Source organism: Tiliqua scincoides, chromosome 1 (genome assembly GCF_035046505.1).
Source record: "Tiliqua scincoides isolate rTilSci1 chromosome 1, rTilSci1.hap2, whole genome shotgun sequence".
Classification (NCBI taxonomy): domain Eukaryota; kingdom Metazoa; phylum Chordata; class Lepidosauria; order Squamata; family Scincidae; genus Tiliqua; species Tiliqua scincoides.
Genome location: NC_089821.1, coordinates 306,123,977 through 306,141,152, shown reverse-complemented (window position 1 = coordinate 306,141,152; position 17,176 = coordinate 306,123,977). Strand labels below are relative to the sequence as shown.

The following is a 17,176-nucleotide window of genomic DNA, read 5'->3' as shown; positions in this document are numbered from 1 at the left end:
GCCACTTGTGGCCCTTGAGGCTTCTCAATGCGGACCTCAGGGAGCTCCCAGTCTCCAATGAGCCTCTGGCCCTCCGGTGATTTGTTGGAGCCCACACTGGTCCGATGCAACTGCTCTTAGCCTGAGGGCAACTATTTGACCTCTCGTGTGAGCTGTGAATGAGGGCTCCCTCCACTGCTTGCTGTTTCACATCTGTGATGCAGTAGTGCCAGAAAAGGAAAGACCAGCCTTGCTTTGTGCAAGGCCTTTTATAGGCCTTGAGCTATTGAAAGACCTTCATTCATTCATACAAGTTCATCTTTAATATATTCATTTATGTAAACTTATGTAAATTTATTCAAATTTTAAATGTAAATTAATTCTTTTTCCCCCCATCCCCCAACATAGTGTCAGAGAGATGATGTGGCCCTCCTGCCAAAAACTTTAGACACCCCTGATCTAACCTATTTTACAGGGTTCTTGTAGAAAGAAATGAGGGGGAGACTCTTATATGCTACGTATTAATAACACTCAATAACATCCATCTAGTTTATTCTTTGAAGTCTGTAGTTGGGGTCATTTAGAGCCAAAAACTATGTATACCTCTTTTGTTTTAGACCTTAGAAAATAAAGGTGATTCTTCCTGGAGACAGTTTGAATCCACGGCACTGAAGCTGGAAAAGTTTGCAAGTGAATCAGAAAAGCCCGTTGTTTCAGACAAGGCTCGGGAAGAGCTACTCAAAGAATGGAACATGCTCCGGCTTGCTTTAAGTGAAAGGTACAACCTGTATGTTGAGCTCCGGGAGGATTAGGCTGCCTGGATGAATTTAAAGCAAGTGTGAACAGGAGGCGCATACCAGGTCATTGTAGTGTGTGCCTGCCTGAGGCCCAGCCAGGAAGAGAGGAAGGGAAGAAGGTTTTATTGACTCCTGTAATGATTCCTTACTCTGCTGATAGCTAATGTCTGTGGCTGAATGAATTGGGCCTATTTGGGAGGGGGGCTGAGGCTATGGTGTTCAAAGCCAGATCACTGCTGACTTTTTCATAAACAACCAGTTTTCAATGAAACAAACCAACAATTTCTGCACCAAAGGATCCTAGATCATTGTTCCATAACCCAGTTTGTTGAATCCTGCCAACTACGCCAATTTGTCCCATCCAATTATTCCAACTCCCTTCTAATGCCCACTTTTTGGCTAATTAACCCTTTCCCAAAGAACAGCAGCTGCGGTGTGCAAAGGAATGACTAGAACTCCTTATCAGTTTGAGCAATTAACAGGAATTTATTGCTCCAAACACAGACACTCCCTGCACTCCCTCTTGTCCAGAGGCTTTCCCTCCCCAAAACTCCACTTAACTTAGTGGGTAAAGGTCCAAAGCCTCCAGTCCAAGTCCAATCAAATCTCCCAAAGCACAGTCCATTCTTCTGCAGCAGAGACCCTCCTCTGTGTCCTCTCCCGCAGAGTGTCTCCTTCAGCAGGGTCCTGGCAGTCCTCTCTTCTGTGTCCTCCAGCAGAGTCCTGGCAGTCCCCTTCTCCCGTAGGTCCTAGTCCGTCCACGTCCCGTAGGTCTGGGGCCCTGTAGGTCTGGGTCCTTGCTCCTTCTGAAGCTGCCTTTTATTCCTGTAAATCCCTTTAAGTCCAAGATGCTGCTCAGCTGTGAGCTACCTCATTAGTCCATGACCATTCAAAGTCCCATCAAAGTCAAATGAAGCTCAGGTGTCCATCAGAGTCTCCATTGGCCTTGGTTGATTACAGCTGTGGAGCTGGCCCTGCCCTTCCCAGAGCTGTCAACCAGCTGTCAAAACATGGGAATCGCTGTCAACACCACATCATCCACCTGATTGAATTTGGCAATGTGCATACATAAGACAAACTGAACCTACGAGGTGCTTAATACTGCATTGGTATAAGTCAGTGATTTTCAACCTTTTTCATCTCTCAGCACACTGACAAGGTACTAAAATTGTCAAGGCACACAATCAGTTTTTTGACAATTGACAAGGCACACCATGCTGTTGGTGGGGAGCTCACATCCCCATTGGCCCTACTAACAAATGACCCTCCCTCAAACTCTGGTGGCACACCTGCAGACCATTCGCGGCACACCAGTGTGCCACGGCACAGATGTTGAAAATGACTGGTATAAGTTGTTCTGCGAAGCTCAGTGTTGTCTACTCTGACCGACATGGTTCCCCAGGGTCTTGATCATAGTCATCCCCAGCCTTACGAGCTGAGGTGGGAAGCTGCGATCCTGAGACTTTATGCACACAAAGCATCTCCCCTGCCAATGAGCAATGGCCCTTCCCCTGTAAGTTGCTGTTTCTACCAGTGATAAGGAAAGACACTGAGCTAACTGGACCACTGAGGCAGTTGTGTAGCTAGAGGGGGTGCAAAGCACCAAGTTTTGCACAGAGCCTCGCCGCGGCGTGCAAGGTGGCCCCCTCCCATTCGGAGCCAGGCATACGCCTCCGTTTTGCTCCCTCCACCTGGAATAGCTCTACTAGGGAGGGGGAGTGGCTGCTTGGATGCCGCAGTTCGGCTCCCTGCAAAACTTAGTGCTTTGCACCCCCTCTGGCTATGCCACTGCACTGAGGTATCATCTCCTGAAAATACCACTCAGCTTCCCAAACTCTCCCAAATTACTCTCTTGCACTGTCAGACCTTCTTAGGATGCTGAATAATTCTGTGCCCAATGCCAAGTTCCTTGCGTGCGCATCGTGCTACTTCGTAGAACTGTGGAATGTGCCCAGGCCTGAGCTGGTGTTTCCCGTTGTGTATGGAGGCATTTCCTCACTGTATCTCCTGGTCTTGTTCCCCTCTCTGCATTGTAGGATTGCGTCCCTAAAGGCTGTTTTGGAAGTTGTGTCGACAGTCGAAAACGAATGGCTCCGGCTCCATACCTTGAACGAGCAGCTCCACAAAAGAGAGATACCACAGTGTGTGCTGACAAATACGGATCGAGCTTTCAAGAGACTGACGGTTTGTATTTGTTAAGGCACATCTGCTGCCTATTTATGTCAGAGTGGCTCCCACCAGTGCTGTAGCTAGAGAGGGTGCAAAGCACTAAATTTTTAGTGTGAACTCATCTGTTTTGCTCCCACTGCCCGGAATGTCTCCGAAGGGGAGGACGAGGACCATTAGCATGCTGTGGTGAGGTTCCCTGCAAAATTGAGTGCTTTGTACCCCCTCTAGCTATGCCACTGGCACCCACCTCTGTCTCACCTAGGCATGCACATAATAATAATACAGGTATTTGTATTCTGTATTTATAAAGTCTTTATTCAAGACTTTATTCAAGGCAGTTTACATAGGCAGGCTTATTTAAATCCCCGTAGGGATTTTTACAAATGAAAGAAGGTTCTTTCAAGAACCACAACATTCAGGTGTTTCTCTCTGATCTGGTTTCACATTCTGGCCTCCATCCTCCCATGCTCAGAGCTGATGGAATAGCTCGGCTTCAGCTTGTCAGCTGCTTCAAGGTCGCACGGTGCCGGTGGCCTCGAACTGGCGGCCTTGTGGATGTTATCTTCAGGCATATGGAGGCTCAACCCTCTAGACCAGGCCTCCTGCACATTAAGCAACTCTTCCTTGCTGGGTTTCCTCCAGCTAAGGTTTGATGTGAGGAAGCGCTACCCTCCCCCCAAACTATAATGGAGAGAGCAGAAATATTGTAGAAAAGTCAATGACAGAATAAAAGCCATGGTGACTATATGCAACCTCCTGGTTTTAGAAGTAGGTGATCTCTGAATGCCAGAGGCAAGGGAATAGCAACAGGATATGGGTATCTTATTGTGTGTTTCCAGAGGGCCACTGTGAAATACAGGAAGCTGGACTAGATGGGTCTTTGGCCTGATCCAGCAGGGCTGTTATGTTCTTATCGTGGGTAGAGTCCTTTTCAGCACAAAGATCCTTTAATTGGAGATGGCAGAGATTAACCTTCTAAGAATTTGAAATGCAGAGCACGTAGAGGTGGGCACTCAGTATCCCCGGGGGACCCATTCCCGAACCCCTTGCTGATACTGAAATCTGCAGATCATGAAATTGGTGGGTTCCGACCCACAGGGGTTCCAGATGCAACTGGAACCTCGTTCCAGTCATGTCTGGAGCCGTTCTGAGGCTCACAGAGGCTTGCGAACCTCAGAATGCCACCTGGAGAAGTTTAAAGGCGATGTCCAGTTTTTGACAAAAACCAGACTTTGCCTTTAAACTCTTCCAGGCAGCATTCTTAGGCCCACAGAGGTTGTGCACAGTAGCACATGGCCTCTGTGGGCCCAGACATGACCAGAACAAGGTTCCGGTCACATCCGGGAGTTATTCAGTGGGTCCATCTGTCAGTTCAGAACTCACAGATGATGAAATTCGCAGGTTCCCAATCCGCAGTTATGAGGGCCCACTTCACTTTGCTACTGAGCTATAGGCCTGTTTCTCACTCCCCAGATTTGACAGGTATAGTAGTGTGATAATAAGCAGTGCATAAGAGGTCCGGTCTCTCCATCTCTGTTGTCCTCGCCTGTCTTTCAGGAAATGCGGAAGTCTGTAGCAAATTGCATTGAGCAGTGCAACAGACTGGAACAAGGCAGCCTTGCCGGAGGCAAGATTGTCCCCATTGACCGACAGGCAGCAGATGCGGTGATTGCTGAATACAGGGTGCTCTTGGAAGAACTGGGTCATAAGATGCAGGTCATTGAAACCATCCTGCAAGATCTCGAAACTTTCCTGGCTTTTCTGAGGCGTTTTAAGAAATCCGTGACGAGCTCTGGGGACGCCTCCGCCTCGCAGAGTCCTCCCCAGCAAGAAGCCTTGCAGGAAATCTCTCTGATGAAAAAAGAAGCAGAGTCTCTTGACAAGAGGCTGAAGCAGGTCAATATTGACTTGGAAGATGCTGAGTGTGGTCCAAAGATGTGCTTTGAAAAAATGGTGGCCGCTTTAGATGTCAAGGACAAACCTGCTGGAGGTTCTGTGGAAGAACAAAAAGCCACCCAGACCTGCGAGGCGCAGGAGGAATTTGTCTGGGAGAATAGCGAGCTTTTAAAAAATATTCAAGACATACATGATAAGATCAGTAAAATAGGCTTGAGGGACCCGACAATTCCTGCTGTTCAGCAAAGGTGAGCAGCCTTCACTTCAGCCCCTACCCATTATGTGTTCAGTTTTAATCAGTTTTTATCAAAAATAGGAGGTCGGTGATGTCGCATGGGGTGGTTTGCAATGAGATCAGGGCACACATACAGTCAGAGGCATTGCTAAGGGGTGTGGGGGGGCTGGCTGTGTGGTGATGTGCACAAGGGGGGTGGCAAAAATTTTGAAAAACTTGGTATTTTTGAATAATACCATCATGCGTCATTCGATGCATAATTTACTGCAGAATGCATTGAAACAAACCATGTTGAAATATCTCTATTCTATCAAAAGTTATAGCTAAAAAGCCAGGGGCGGGGGGCAAGGGCGCATCACCACGTCTACTGCCTGGGGCGTTGCCCTGTCTGCTGCATGGGAGGAGGTCCATTGTGGGGGTGACGTGCTGGCCTCCCGCACCAGGTGATGCAAACCCTAGTGACGGCACTGTGGAACGTAGTTTATCCAGATTACATATAAATTTTTTCAAAATTCTTTCTATCCTTTCATCCAGGTGCGATTCAATCAAATAACAGGCAGGTAGAATATTGGGCAGCAGACTGCCAGATTATGAAGAATAATTTATTGGTAGAGGTGTTTAAAAACAGTGTTGTTTACCTTACTCAGTAAGATTTAGGCTGTAATCCTAAACACCTCTATCTATTGGCCTCCCTCAAACTGGGGAGCGTATAGCAGATCTGGCCCTGAGCCTGGAGGATTCTGTCCATTCTCTGTAGGACTGAGTCAAACGTCATCTAGTGAACCTTTTTTCACTGCTGGGCAGGGGTGTTTGGGGTTTAATGAAAGTCTCCATCTTGTTCATTTTTTGCCATCCGGTCATAGTCCTGGTCGTGAACCAGGCCACGTTTTTTCTTTTTGTTTTGCTTTCTTTGTTTGAACACAAGGACCCCACAACTAAGGCAGAAATCATTGCGTCACAGTGCTTTGGCTTCGGATGTTTTCACATGCCCAGTGGTGTAGCTAATCATCGTGTAGCCCGATGCCAAGCTCAAAATGTTGCCCCAGAAGTGATGTCACAACCAGAAGTGACATCACACCCGGGCTTTTTAAAAAGTGAAAATTGGGAGGAGTCCACCTCCTCCCCCCAGCAGCTCACCACCCACTTGCTCTGCTGACTCCCCCCCCCCAGTCAGTGGCATAGCTAAGGCATCTATCTACTACCTGGGGTCAAAGAAGATTTTGTAGCCCACCCTGCATGACAAAATCAAATTTAATTATGTAAATAAATAAAAAGTTATTCGTTCCATGCTGTATCATAATAACATCTTACTAGCACTCAGAACAATCAGTCTCATAGGTCAGTTTGGAGTTAAGCAAATCCACTTTTTGTTCCATAAGGCGGTTCTGTTTTCATTTTCTGGTTAATTGGCCATAACTTTTGATAGAAAACAGATATTCCAGTGCAGTTTGTTTCATTGCACTATGCAATAAATTACCTTTCCAATGATATATAACTTGATTGTATCATTCATACCTGCCAAGATTTTCACAATTTTGGTTCTTAGTGTCAAGCTCAGCTTGTTGCCCCCCTAAAGCTTGATGCCTGGTACAACTGCTACCACCTGCACCCCCTTAGCTACGCCACTGCACATGCCCAAATGTAATTGACTGTGTTGCATATTCATGAATCCAAATCAGAGTAAGGGCAGTGCTTCCCACCCTCACTCTGGGGCATGGCTCACCAGACTCCAACCCACGGGCCAGATCTGGCACTCTGTCAAATCCCTTCCTTGTGTGATTGGCGCTTACTACTATCCCTTTCCCTGCCGTCAATCTCCCCCAAACTGTACTCTGGTCTGCCGTTCCCAGGTTCTGTCACCCCAGCAGCCTCTGTACCTGGATTTCTGGGCAGACGCTGTGGGCCAGGGCACAGTTCAGGGGAACTGCAACTGAGAAAGGATGCACCCCAGTAGAATGGGAAGCGCTGTCCATGCCAAAGATGCCTCTCCTGGTGCCCAGTGGTCTCCAGGTTGGAGTCTGCTGCTCTGGAGTGTGCCAGATAAGAAAAAAGAAAGAAAATGGCGCCCAGCAAGAGCAGCATGTGCAGTTGCGGTCAAATGCATGGTTTTCCCCTGTTCACAGCCACCCCAAAAGAAACTGCCAGGTTGTTGGGGGGGGGGGGGGAAGACTGTTACTGATGGCCCTACTATCTGAGTGTCCAAATTCCATCCTCCAGCCAGCAGCCCAGTGAACCTGTGTCTGATCCACTGATCTCCTCGTTTGAGTTCTGCAGTCCTTGGCCAAGAGGAGGCAATCTGGTCTGCAGGTCTGTGTATGGTACAGACTATAGAGGCAGGCACAGTGTGATCTGCCATGCATTTCCAGTTGCCATCACTATGGAGCAACACGTAGAAGCTGGCTCGTGCCTTCCCTGTGCACCAAAGCATGGCACAACCTGCACATCCTTCAGGGTTGTGGTCTATGCTTTCTCCCAGTGCCACACCACACTCTGTGTGTGTGTGTGTGTGTGTGTGTGTGTGTGTGTGTGTGTGTGTGTGTTTTAAAGATTTGTCATTAGTATGTCTTCCTTCTTCCCACAGTCCTTGGTGAAATTGCTGAAGAATAGGGAGTTGGATGGGGTTGCACTCAGCCTAAAAAACTAAGTTTGCAGTTTGGGGTTGCTTCTCAACCTGGTGTTATGGCTGGGATGGTCAGGGGATGGCTGTGTTGAGGAGCTTAAATTGTGCCTGTTCCTTGAGATGTGACCATGAGGACAGATGCTGTGGTCACCTCAAGATGGAGTGCGCTCAGCATGGGGCTGCCTCTGAAAAGTGTTGGAAACTTCGTTCAGCACAGGAGGCTGCCGTGTGACTGCTGAGCGGAGCTGGTCCTTTGAACCACCTAGCCACAATATGGCACCAACTGCACTGACTGCCTGTATGTTTCCAGGCTCAATTCAAGGTGCCGGTTGTCACTTTTAAACCCCTTAATGCAGTGATTTTCAATGTTTTTCTTCTCAAGGCACACTGACCTCCATGGTCTTCTCTACAGTCTTCGCCTCTTGTGATGTCACCTTCGGCTTCCAAGAGGCTCTTCTGGGTTCTGAAGCTCGGTTTCAAGGGCAACTATCTGTAGTAACGAATTGTCTCCACTGGAGGAAAAGGGACAGGCTATTTGTTACTACAGACAGTTGCCCTTGAAACAGAGCCGCAGAACCTGGAATAATTTTTCAGCAATTTTCAACCACTGTGCTCCAGACGCCCGCGGCCCACCTACGGACCTTATGTGGCACACCAATGTACCATGGCGCACCAATTGAAAATTGCTGCCGTAGAGCAGACGTAAGCCCCATTATAATCGATGGGGCTTACCCTCCAGTAAGGTAAGAATAGGCCCTCAGTTTGGCTGTACTTGTCGTAAGAGGCGACTAAACAGCCACCGGGTTGATGGGACTCGTTAGCCTGGGAAGGCAGCTCATCTGAGAGAAGGAAAACTCCGATCCCAAACCTCCACTGCCTTGTGGCTACATCCAGTTATGGAAAAGGCTTCAGGAGTCAACCTCGAGGCAAAATCCGGAGCCGGAGGCCCTGAGGCAGTTCATGGCTGAACACAGTCACGTTCTGGCAACTCCTGCGACGTCGCTGGAACCAACCGTATTGGCCCCTGCCTTTCCATTGGACCATTTCAGCGACGTGGAGAGGGGGGATTTGCTGCATGGGTAACAGTCTGTCCTCCATATCTACATTACCCAGGCTTCGCGCACTGGAGAGGACACTCTGTTCCAGAACCAGAGCGCGATACCATAGTCTTCCGAGACTGAAGGATGCCAACAAAGATTTCTACAGAAGCATCCACAATGATATGCAGCCATAAAAAAATTACTTATGAGTAAAAATCTAGCACAGTTTAAACAATGGAAAATAGGACATTGATCATTAGCAGCAATGAATAAAACCAGAGGCCACTTAAAACAGCAGGAAACTGCATAAAAATAATAATGGGCAGCCGTGATCTGTTTTCCTCCCAATGCAGGTCAAAATCGCTAAATGAGCTAAGGCAGAAGCTGGATCGCCTTGTGGCAGATCTGAGATCCTTAAAAGAACTGGCCAATCAGCTTCTAATACTCACAGGGGTCAAGGGAGAGGAGATAAATCAGCAGCTGAAAGATACAGAAGACTTATGGAAGACGACAAAGCACTCTATAGCTGAAAGGTAGGAGGTTAACAGCTCAATCTTATACATACCAATCATTGCTGACTGTAAAGAAGTCAGCGCCAGTTGCAAAAGGTGCTCTGCGAGTACATTACTTGATGCACTACCAGCTGCGCCAGCGGGAAAGTCTGTACCTTCCTGCCCACATCATCACTTTTCCCGCTGATTGCCAATGTGGGTAAATCAGTGGGAGGGGGCAGGGGAGGGCAGAACGGGGCAAGGAGAGGTGAAAGAGGGCTGGGAAAGGCAGCAGCGGGGCAGATCAGGCCCAGGATCGGGATGGGATCGGCAGCACCAGCACTGCCGATATATTAACACCTTCTTGGACCTGCTGCTGCAACACAGGTCCACGAGGACCTGCTGCAGCTATTTAGCTGTAGACCCCTCCACACTACAGAGGCTTACTCCTGGATTCGCTTATGTAGGGGCGACCTTAAGCCAGTGCTCCCTGGGGCATTTGGTGGGCCGCTGTGAGATATGGAAGCTGGACTAGATGGGCCTATGGCCTGATCCAGTGGGGCTGTTCTTATGTTCTTAACTACAATTCCCAGGAAGCCTTGCAGGTCTCTTGTTGTCTGGTGTGCTCCCTGGGGCATTTGGTGGGCCGCTGTGAGATATAGGAAGCTGGACTAGATGGGCCTATGGCCTGATCCAGTGGGGCTGTTCTTATGTTCTTAACTACAATTCCCAGGAAGCCTTGCAGGTCTCTTGTTATCTGGTGTGCTCCCTGGAGCATTTGGTGGGCCACTGTGAGATACGGAAGCTGGACTAGATGGGCCTGTGGCCTGATCCAGTGGGACTGTTCTTATGTTCTTAAGATGTTAAATGCCAGATGCAAGGGATAAAGGATGCAGGTCTCTTGTTATCTGGTGAGCTCCCTGGGGCATTTGGTGGGCTGCTGTGAGATACGGAAGCTGGACTAGATGGGCCTATGGCCTGATCCAGTGGGGCTGTTCTTATGTTCTTAAGGTTGCTTTGAGGACAAAAGGAGGGAAGGAACCATGTACACCAGCGTTTCTCAGTGTTTCTCCCCTGCCATACCGCTTTGCACAGTCCACCTATTGGAAGTACCACCAGAAGTAATTGGTGATGATGTCATTGCCAGTTTTTTCTGGATTGGGAGGACAGACGCAACACGAGAAACACTGGTGAGACGCTCAAGGCAGATGGGAGGGCTTTTTTGAACATGTGGAAAACGCATGCCGGAGCTCTGCCTGCCAAGCCATGTCTCCTCCTGCTGCTTGTTGCGTTGCGCTGCTGGTCTTGCTGCCAGGCGGCAAAGATATGGGGGGTCCTGTGCATACCACCGGGCACCATCTTGAGTACCACTGGTTGAGAAACACTGCACTGACGTACACCACCCTGAGCTCCTTTGAGGAAGAGATAAAAATCTGAAATAAGTAAACAAATCCCCTTTCCCTGATGAAACCTCCTACCTGCCACCCCACCCCCCCACTGGATACAGCACGCCTGTTTTTGGTCCCCGCTGGAACAGTGGGGGAGGGGAAAGGATATTATTTTGCTGTTGATCAGTTCCAGCAGGGCTCTTTTTGTGGTTTTTGGAGTTAATGTACGCACCGGGTGCTGCTAAAAGCCAGATTCCAGATTCTCACCTGTGTTGAGATCACAGCTATGTGAAAAATAACTGTCTCTGATGTCAGACAGCCCTGAAGATGTGTTAATGTGTTGGACTCTTTTTTTTTGGCTTTCTTTCAATAGGCAGGAGCACTGCGCTCGAGTGATAGAGCTCTTGAAGCAATATCACAGCTGCAAAAGCTGTCTGGCAAGCATTATTCAGAAGCAAGAACATGCCCTGTCACAGCAAGCATCTTACATGGGGAAAGACAACCTGCAGAGGATAATTGCGAACGTGAGTTTTAAAGCAGTCTTCTTACATATGACCCAATTTTGTGCAAATGAACAGAAATCTGCAGAAATTGGTAATGGCCACAGAATGCACCCTCTTAAGGATCTTAACTTTTTTTGTTTGTTTGTTTTTCATATTAAAAATGGAACATGTTTCTAGCTCTCTTGCAAGGTATCGTGTGGGTTTCTTGTGGTCTTGTGTGCTCTCTGTGGCATCTGGTGGACCACTGTGAGATACAGGAAGCTGGACTGGATGGGCCTTTACCTGATCCAGCAGGGCTCTTCTTGTGTTCTTATATTCTCTCATAACAGAAGAGGTTGGCTTAAAAATAATTGTGGGCAATGACTGCTCAGACACAAGAAAGTTGGCCAAATAAAATCTGGTAAGTCATCACAACCTGACTGCTGGGAGCCTTAGGGCCCAATCCTATCCAACTTTCCAGTGCCGATGCAGCCTCAACGCAGCCCTGAGGAAGGCACACAAATGTTCCTTTACCTTGAGGAGGCCTCCATGATTGTCCTCCAACAGCAGAATGCAGTGCATGCTCCCATTGGCAGAGCTACAATGAGCGGTGGAAATTTGGATAGGATATGGCCTTTAGTTTGAGACTGTTCTCCTTGGTGACTTATAAGCAGACAGTGAGCGACAGTGGCTCTCAATAAGAACATAAGAACATAAGAACAGCCCCACTGGATCAGGCCATAGGCCCATCTAGTCCAGCTTCCTGTATCTCACAGCGGCCCACCAAATGCCCCAGGGAGCACACCAGATAACAAGAGACCTCATCCTGGTGCCCTCCCCTACATCTGGCATTCTGACTTAACCCATTTCTAAAATCAGGAGGTTGCGCATACACATCATGGCTTGTACCCCATAATGGATTTTTCCTCCAGAAACTCGTCCAATCCCCTTTTAAAGGCGTCTAGGCTAGACGCCAGCACCACATCCTGTGGCAAGGAGTTCCACAGACCCACCACGCGCTGAGTAAAGAAATATTTTCTTTTGTCTGTCCTAACCCGCCCAACACTCAATTTTAGTGGATGTCCCCTGGTTCTGGTATTATGTGAGAGTGTAAAGAGCATCTCCCTATCCACTCTGTCCATCCCCTGCATAATTTTGTATGTCTCAATCATGTCCCCCCTCAAGCGTCTCTTTTCTAGGCTGAAGAGCCCCAAACGCCGTAGCCTTTCCTCATAAGGAAGGTGCCCCAGCCCCGTAATCATCTTAGTCGCTCTCTTTTGCACCTTTTCCATTTCCACTATGTCTTTTTTGAGATGCGGCGACCAGAACTGGACACAATACTCCAGGTGTGGCCTTACCATCGATTTGTACAACGGCATTATAATACTAACCGTTTTGTTCTCAATACCCTTCCTAATGATCCCAAGCATAGAATTGGCCTTCTTCACTGCCACCGCACATTGGGTCGACACTTTCATCGACCTGTCCACCACCACCCCAAGGTCTCTCTCCTGATCTGTCACAGACAGCTCAGAACCCATCAGCCTATATCTAAAGTTTTGATTTTTTGCCCCAATGTGCATGACTTTACACTTACTGACATTGAAGCGCATCTGCCATTTTGCTGCCCATTCTGCCAGTCTGGAGAGATCCTTCTGGAGCTCCTCACAATCACTTCTGGTCTTCACCACTCGGAAAAGTTTGGTGTCGTCTGCAAACTTAGCCACTTCACTGCTCAACCCTGTCTCCAGGTCATTTATGAAGAGGTTGAAAAGCACCGGTCCCAGGACAGATCCTTGGGGCACACCGCTTTTCACCTCTCTCCATTGTGAAAATTGCCCATTGACACCCACTCTCTGCTTCCTGGCCTCCAACCAGTTCTCAATCCACGAGAGGACCTGTCCTCTAATTCCCTGACTGTGGAGTTTTTTCAGTAGCCTTTGGTGAGGGACCGTGTCAAACGCCTTCTGAAAGTCCAGATATATAATGTCCACGGGTTCTCCCGCATCCACATGCCTGTTGACCTTTTCAAAGAATTCTATAAGGTTCGTGAGGCAAGACTTACCCTTACAGAAGCCATGCTGACTCTCCCTCAGCAAGGCCTGTTCGTCTATGTGTTTTGAGATCCTATCTTTGATGAGGCATTCCACCATCTTACCCGGTATAGATGTTAGGCTGACCGGCCTATAGTTTCCCGGGTCCCCCCTCTTTCCCTTTTTAAAAATAGGCGTGACATTTGCTATCCTCCAATCTTCTGGCACCATGGCTGTTTTGAGGGACAAGTTGCATACCTTAGTCAAGAGATCTGCAACTTCATTCTTCAATTCCTTAATAACCCTTGGGTGTATGCCATCAGGGCCCGGTGACTTATTGATCTTTAATTTATCAATGAGGTCTGAAACATCTTCTCTTTTAACCTCTATCTGATTTAACTCCTCGGTTAGGAGGGGCCGTTCGGGCAGCGGTATCTGCCCGAGGTCTTCTGCCGTGAAGACAGATGCAAAGAACTCATTTAATTTCTCTGCCATCTCTAAGTCTCCTTTTATCTCCCCTTTCCCTCCCTCACCATCCAGAGGGCCAACCGCTTCTCTGGCGGGTTTCCTGCTTCTAACATATTTGAAGAAGCTTTTATTATTCCCCTTAATGTTGCTGGCCATGCGTTCCTCATAGTCTCGCTTGGCCTCCCCTATCACCTTCTTACATTTCTTTTGCCACAGTTTATGTTCCTTTTTATTCTCTTCATTAGGGCAAGACTTCCATTTACGGAAGGAAGCTTCCTTGCCCTTCACAGCCTCTCTAACTTGGCTGGTTAGCCATGCGGGCACTCTCCTGGATTTAGTGGAACCCTTCTTTCTTTGCAGTATACACCTCTGCTGGGCCTCTATTACTGTTGTTTTAAGCAGCCTCCATGCACTCTGGAGAGATTGGACTCTTTTTACCCTCCCTTTCAACCTCCTTCTAACCAGCCTCCTCATTTGAGGGAAGTCTGCCCGTCGGAAGTCAAGGGTTTTTGTTAGAGATTTGCCTGGTATTCTTCCCCCAACGTGCACGTCAAAACGGATCGCAGCATGATCACTGTTCCCCAATGGCTCAGTAACGTTTACATCCCTAACCAGGTCCTGCATACCGCACAAAATTAAATCCAGAGTCACCTGTCCTCTGGTGGGCTCCGTGACTAGCTGATCTAAGCCACAGTCATTTAGCACGTCAAGAAATCCGGTTTCCTTATCGTGACCAGAACACAAATTGACCCAGTCAATATGAGGATAATTGAAGTCCCCCATGATTACAACCCTGTCCTTCCTTGTCACCTCCCTGATCTGTTTCCTCATTTCAAGGTCCCCATCAGATTTCTGGTCTGGAGGACGATAGCACACCCCCAGTATTACATCGCTGCTCAAGCCTGGTAATTTAACCCACAGAGATTCTACGGTGGAGTCGGACCCACCTTCAATCTCTACTTTGCTGGATTCTATCCCTTCCTTAACATAAAGGGCCACCCCACCTCCAACACGCCCCTGCCTGTCCCTCCTGTAGAGTTTATAGCCCGGGATTGCGGTATCCCACTGATTCTCCGCATTCCACCAGGTTTCCGTTATGCCCACTATGTCAATATTTTCCCTTGTCACCAGACATTCCAGTTCTCCCACCTTTGCTCGTAGACTTCGGGCATTCGCATAAAAGCATTTATACACGGAATGCCCCAGGATGGGCTGCTTATTCGCTCCTTTGTCCCCGCATCCTCTCATTGTGCCAAACTGTCTATCACATCCCATCTCCCTACCTTTCTCAATTTCTTCTCCTACCCTGCCTTTGTCTAGTTGTTCTCTAACCTCCCCATCCTCATCCCACAGGGATGAGGAGTCCCGAACCGGATGCCCCTCGGCTCCTGTCGGCCTTCCCCCAGGGATCAGTTTAAAAGCTGCTCTGCCACCTTTTTAATGTTATGCGCCAGCAGTCTGGTTCCATTCTGGTTCAAGTGGAGCCCGTCCCTCTTGTACAGGCCCCGCTTGTCCCAAAATGTTCCCCAGTGCCTAACGAATCTAAACCCCTCCTCCCTACACCACCGTCTCATCCACGCATTGAGACCCCTGATCTCCGCCTGCCTAGCTGGCCCTGCGCGTGGAACAGGTAGCACTTCAGAGAACGCTACCTTTGAGGTCCTGGCTTTCAGCTTCCTGCCTAAAAGCCTAAATTTGGCCTCCAGGACCTCCCAGCTACACTTGCCCACGTCGTTGGTGCCGACATGCACCACAGCCGCTACCTCTCCCCCAGCACTGTCTACTAGCCTGTCTAGACGAGAAGTGATGTCCACAACCTTCGCACCAGGCAGGCAAGTCACCATGCGGTCCTCACATCCGTCGCAAACCCCCCTCTCTATGTTTCTAATAATCGAATCCCCCACTACAAGAAGCCCCCGACCCCCCTCCCGCCGAGGAGTATCCCGAGTGCGCTCGGATACGGGCCCATCCCCTGGAGAAGGGATCCCCCCTAGGGGATTGTTTCCCTCCTCTCCAGGATGACGTCCTCCAGTCCCGAGACTTCCCACCCGGGCAGCCGAGGAGCTGCACGCCTGAGGTTGGGACGAAGCCTGATCGTCCCCAGAAGTCTCCCCACGGTCCTCCTCTGGCTGCCTGTGCTTCTCCAGGTCGGCCACCAAGGCTTCAAGGGAGCGGACGCGTTCCCTGAGAGCCTGGAGCTCCTTGCACCGAGGACACACCCATGACTTATGCCCCAGAGGCATATAATCATACATGTGGCACTCGATGCAGAACACTGGATAGCCCCCCCTCTGCTGCTGGCTGTCTGACTGCATAGCTTTTTTGTTGTTGTTGTTGTTGTTTTATTTAGGGGTCCTTTTAAAAACCGTACACTGGATAGCAGCCCTTTTCTCTAGGGAAGAGGAAGGGCAGTGTATGGGGCCCTGGCCTCCTCGCCCTGCTGCTGAACTCGCCCAGATGCTAAACTCTTGTGCCTTACCTGGCACTTAGTTCCCAGAGGCACTTCTTTCCCAGAGGCCACACGCGTCTGCAGAGAGCCTCACGCGATGGCCTGCCTAGCTTTATACTCCTGGCTGGCTCCTCCCCCCTCCTTCCTTCCTGATTGAAAGGGGGCTGGCCTTCCCAGGTGAGTTTACAAAAGCTCAGGAAGGCAAATGGCTGCTGATGGGCGTGACCTACTCTGCAGGCTCCTGAATGGACTGCTTGGATTAGCCTACTGGGGCTCTTAATGGGTTGGGAATTGGCCCTTCCTAGGTCCTTTCCCTCCTAGTTCTGTTCTTCTTGCCCGGGCTGATTAGTATACAATTGGTCGTCAGAACCTGCAAGCCATAGCGCTATAGGTTGACTTTTTGGGGGTACAAGCCGTGGACCTTCATAGATTGCAGTCCATGGAGATGTGCCATGCTGCCTGCCAGCTCTTTTGCTGATATTCTCATCAAGTGTGGGCTGCAACCCTCCCGGTCTGCAGCTTATAATAATCTCATCACATTCCTTATCTGCTATGGAATTTATTAGCCCTGATGCACTGGCCAAAACCCAACTTTCTGTAGTGCTGCCAAACACCTCATGGGTGAAGTGAAAGAGAGTGAGAGTGAGAGTGAGTGAGAGAGAGAGAGAGAGAGAGAGAGAGAGACCTCAAACAAATTAGGATTGGAATTCCGCTCCACCCTTGCAAGGATGCTCAGCTAGTGGTATTTGTATTGGCAACCTTCAGTCTCGAAAGACTCTGGTATCGCGCTCTGAAAGGTGGTTCTGGCACAGCGTCTAGTGTGGCTGAAAAGGCCAATCCGGGAGTGACAATCCCTTCCACACCGGGAGCAAGTGCAGTCTGTCCCTGGTCTGTCTCCCTGGCTATGGGCCTTCCTTCTTTGCCTCTTAGCCTCAGACTGTTGGCCAAGTGTCTCTTCAAACTGGGAAAGGCCATGCTGCACAGCCTGCCTCCAAGCGGGCCGCTCAGAGGCCAGGGTTTCCCACTTGTTGAGGTCCACTCCTAAGGCCTTCAGATCCCTCTTGCAGATGTCCTTGTATCGCAGCTGTGGTCTACCTGTAGGGCGCTTTCCTTGCACGAGTTCTCCATA

General features: G+C 49.2%; 1 protein-coding gene across 4 annotated transcripts in view; it reads left to right on the top strand.

The window, feature by feature from the left end:
• The window catches only part of SYNE2 (spectrin repeat containing nuclear envelope protein 2), a 252,356-nt gene that overhangs the window by 63,538 nt on the left and 171,642 nt on the right, over nucleotides 1-17,176 (top strand). For all 4 annotated transcript variants that reach the window (XM_066629628.1, XM_066629621.1, XM_066629615.1 and 1 more), the window contains exons 26-30: nucleotides 597-757; nucleotides 2,813-2,960; nucleotides 4,503-5,089; nucleotides 9,090-9,269; nucleotides 10,989-11,139. In XM_066629628.1, coding sequence (XP_066485725.1) covers nucleotides 597-757; nucleotides 2,813-2,960; nucleotides 4,503-5,089; nucleotides 9,090-9,269; nucleotides 10,989-11,139 — 1,227 coding nt within the window. The remainder of the gene's footprint in view (nucleotides 1-596; nucleotides 758-2,812; nucleotides 2,961-4,502; nucleotides 5,090-9,089; nucleotides 9,270-10,988; nucleotides 11,140-17,176) is intronic.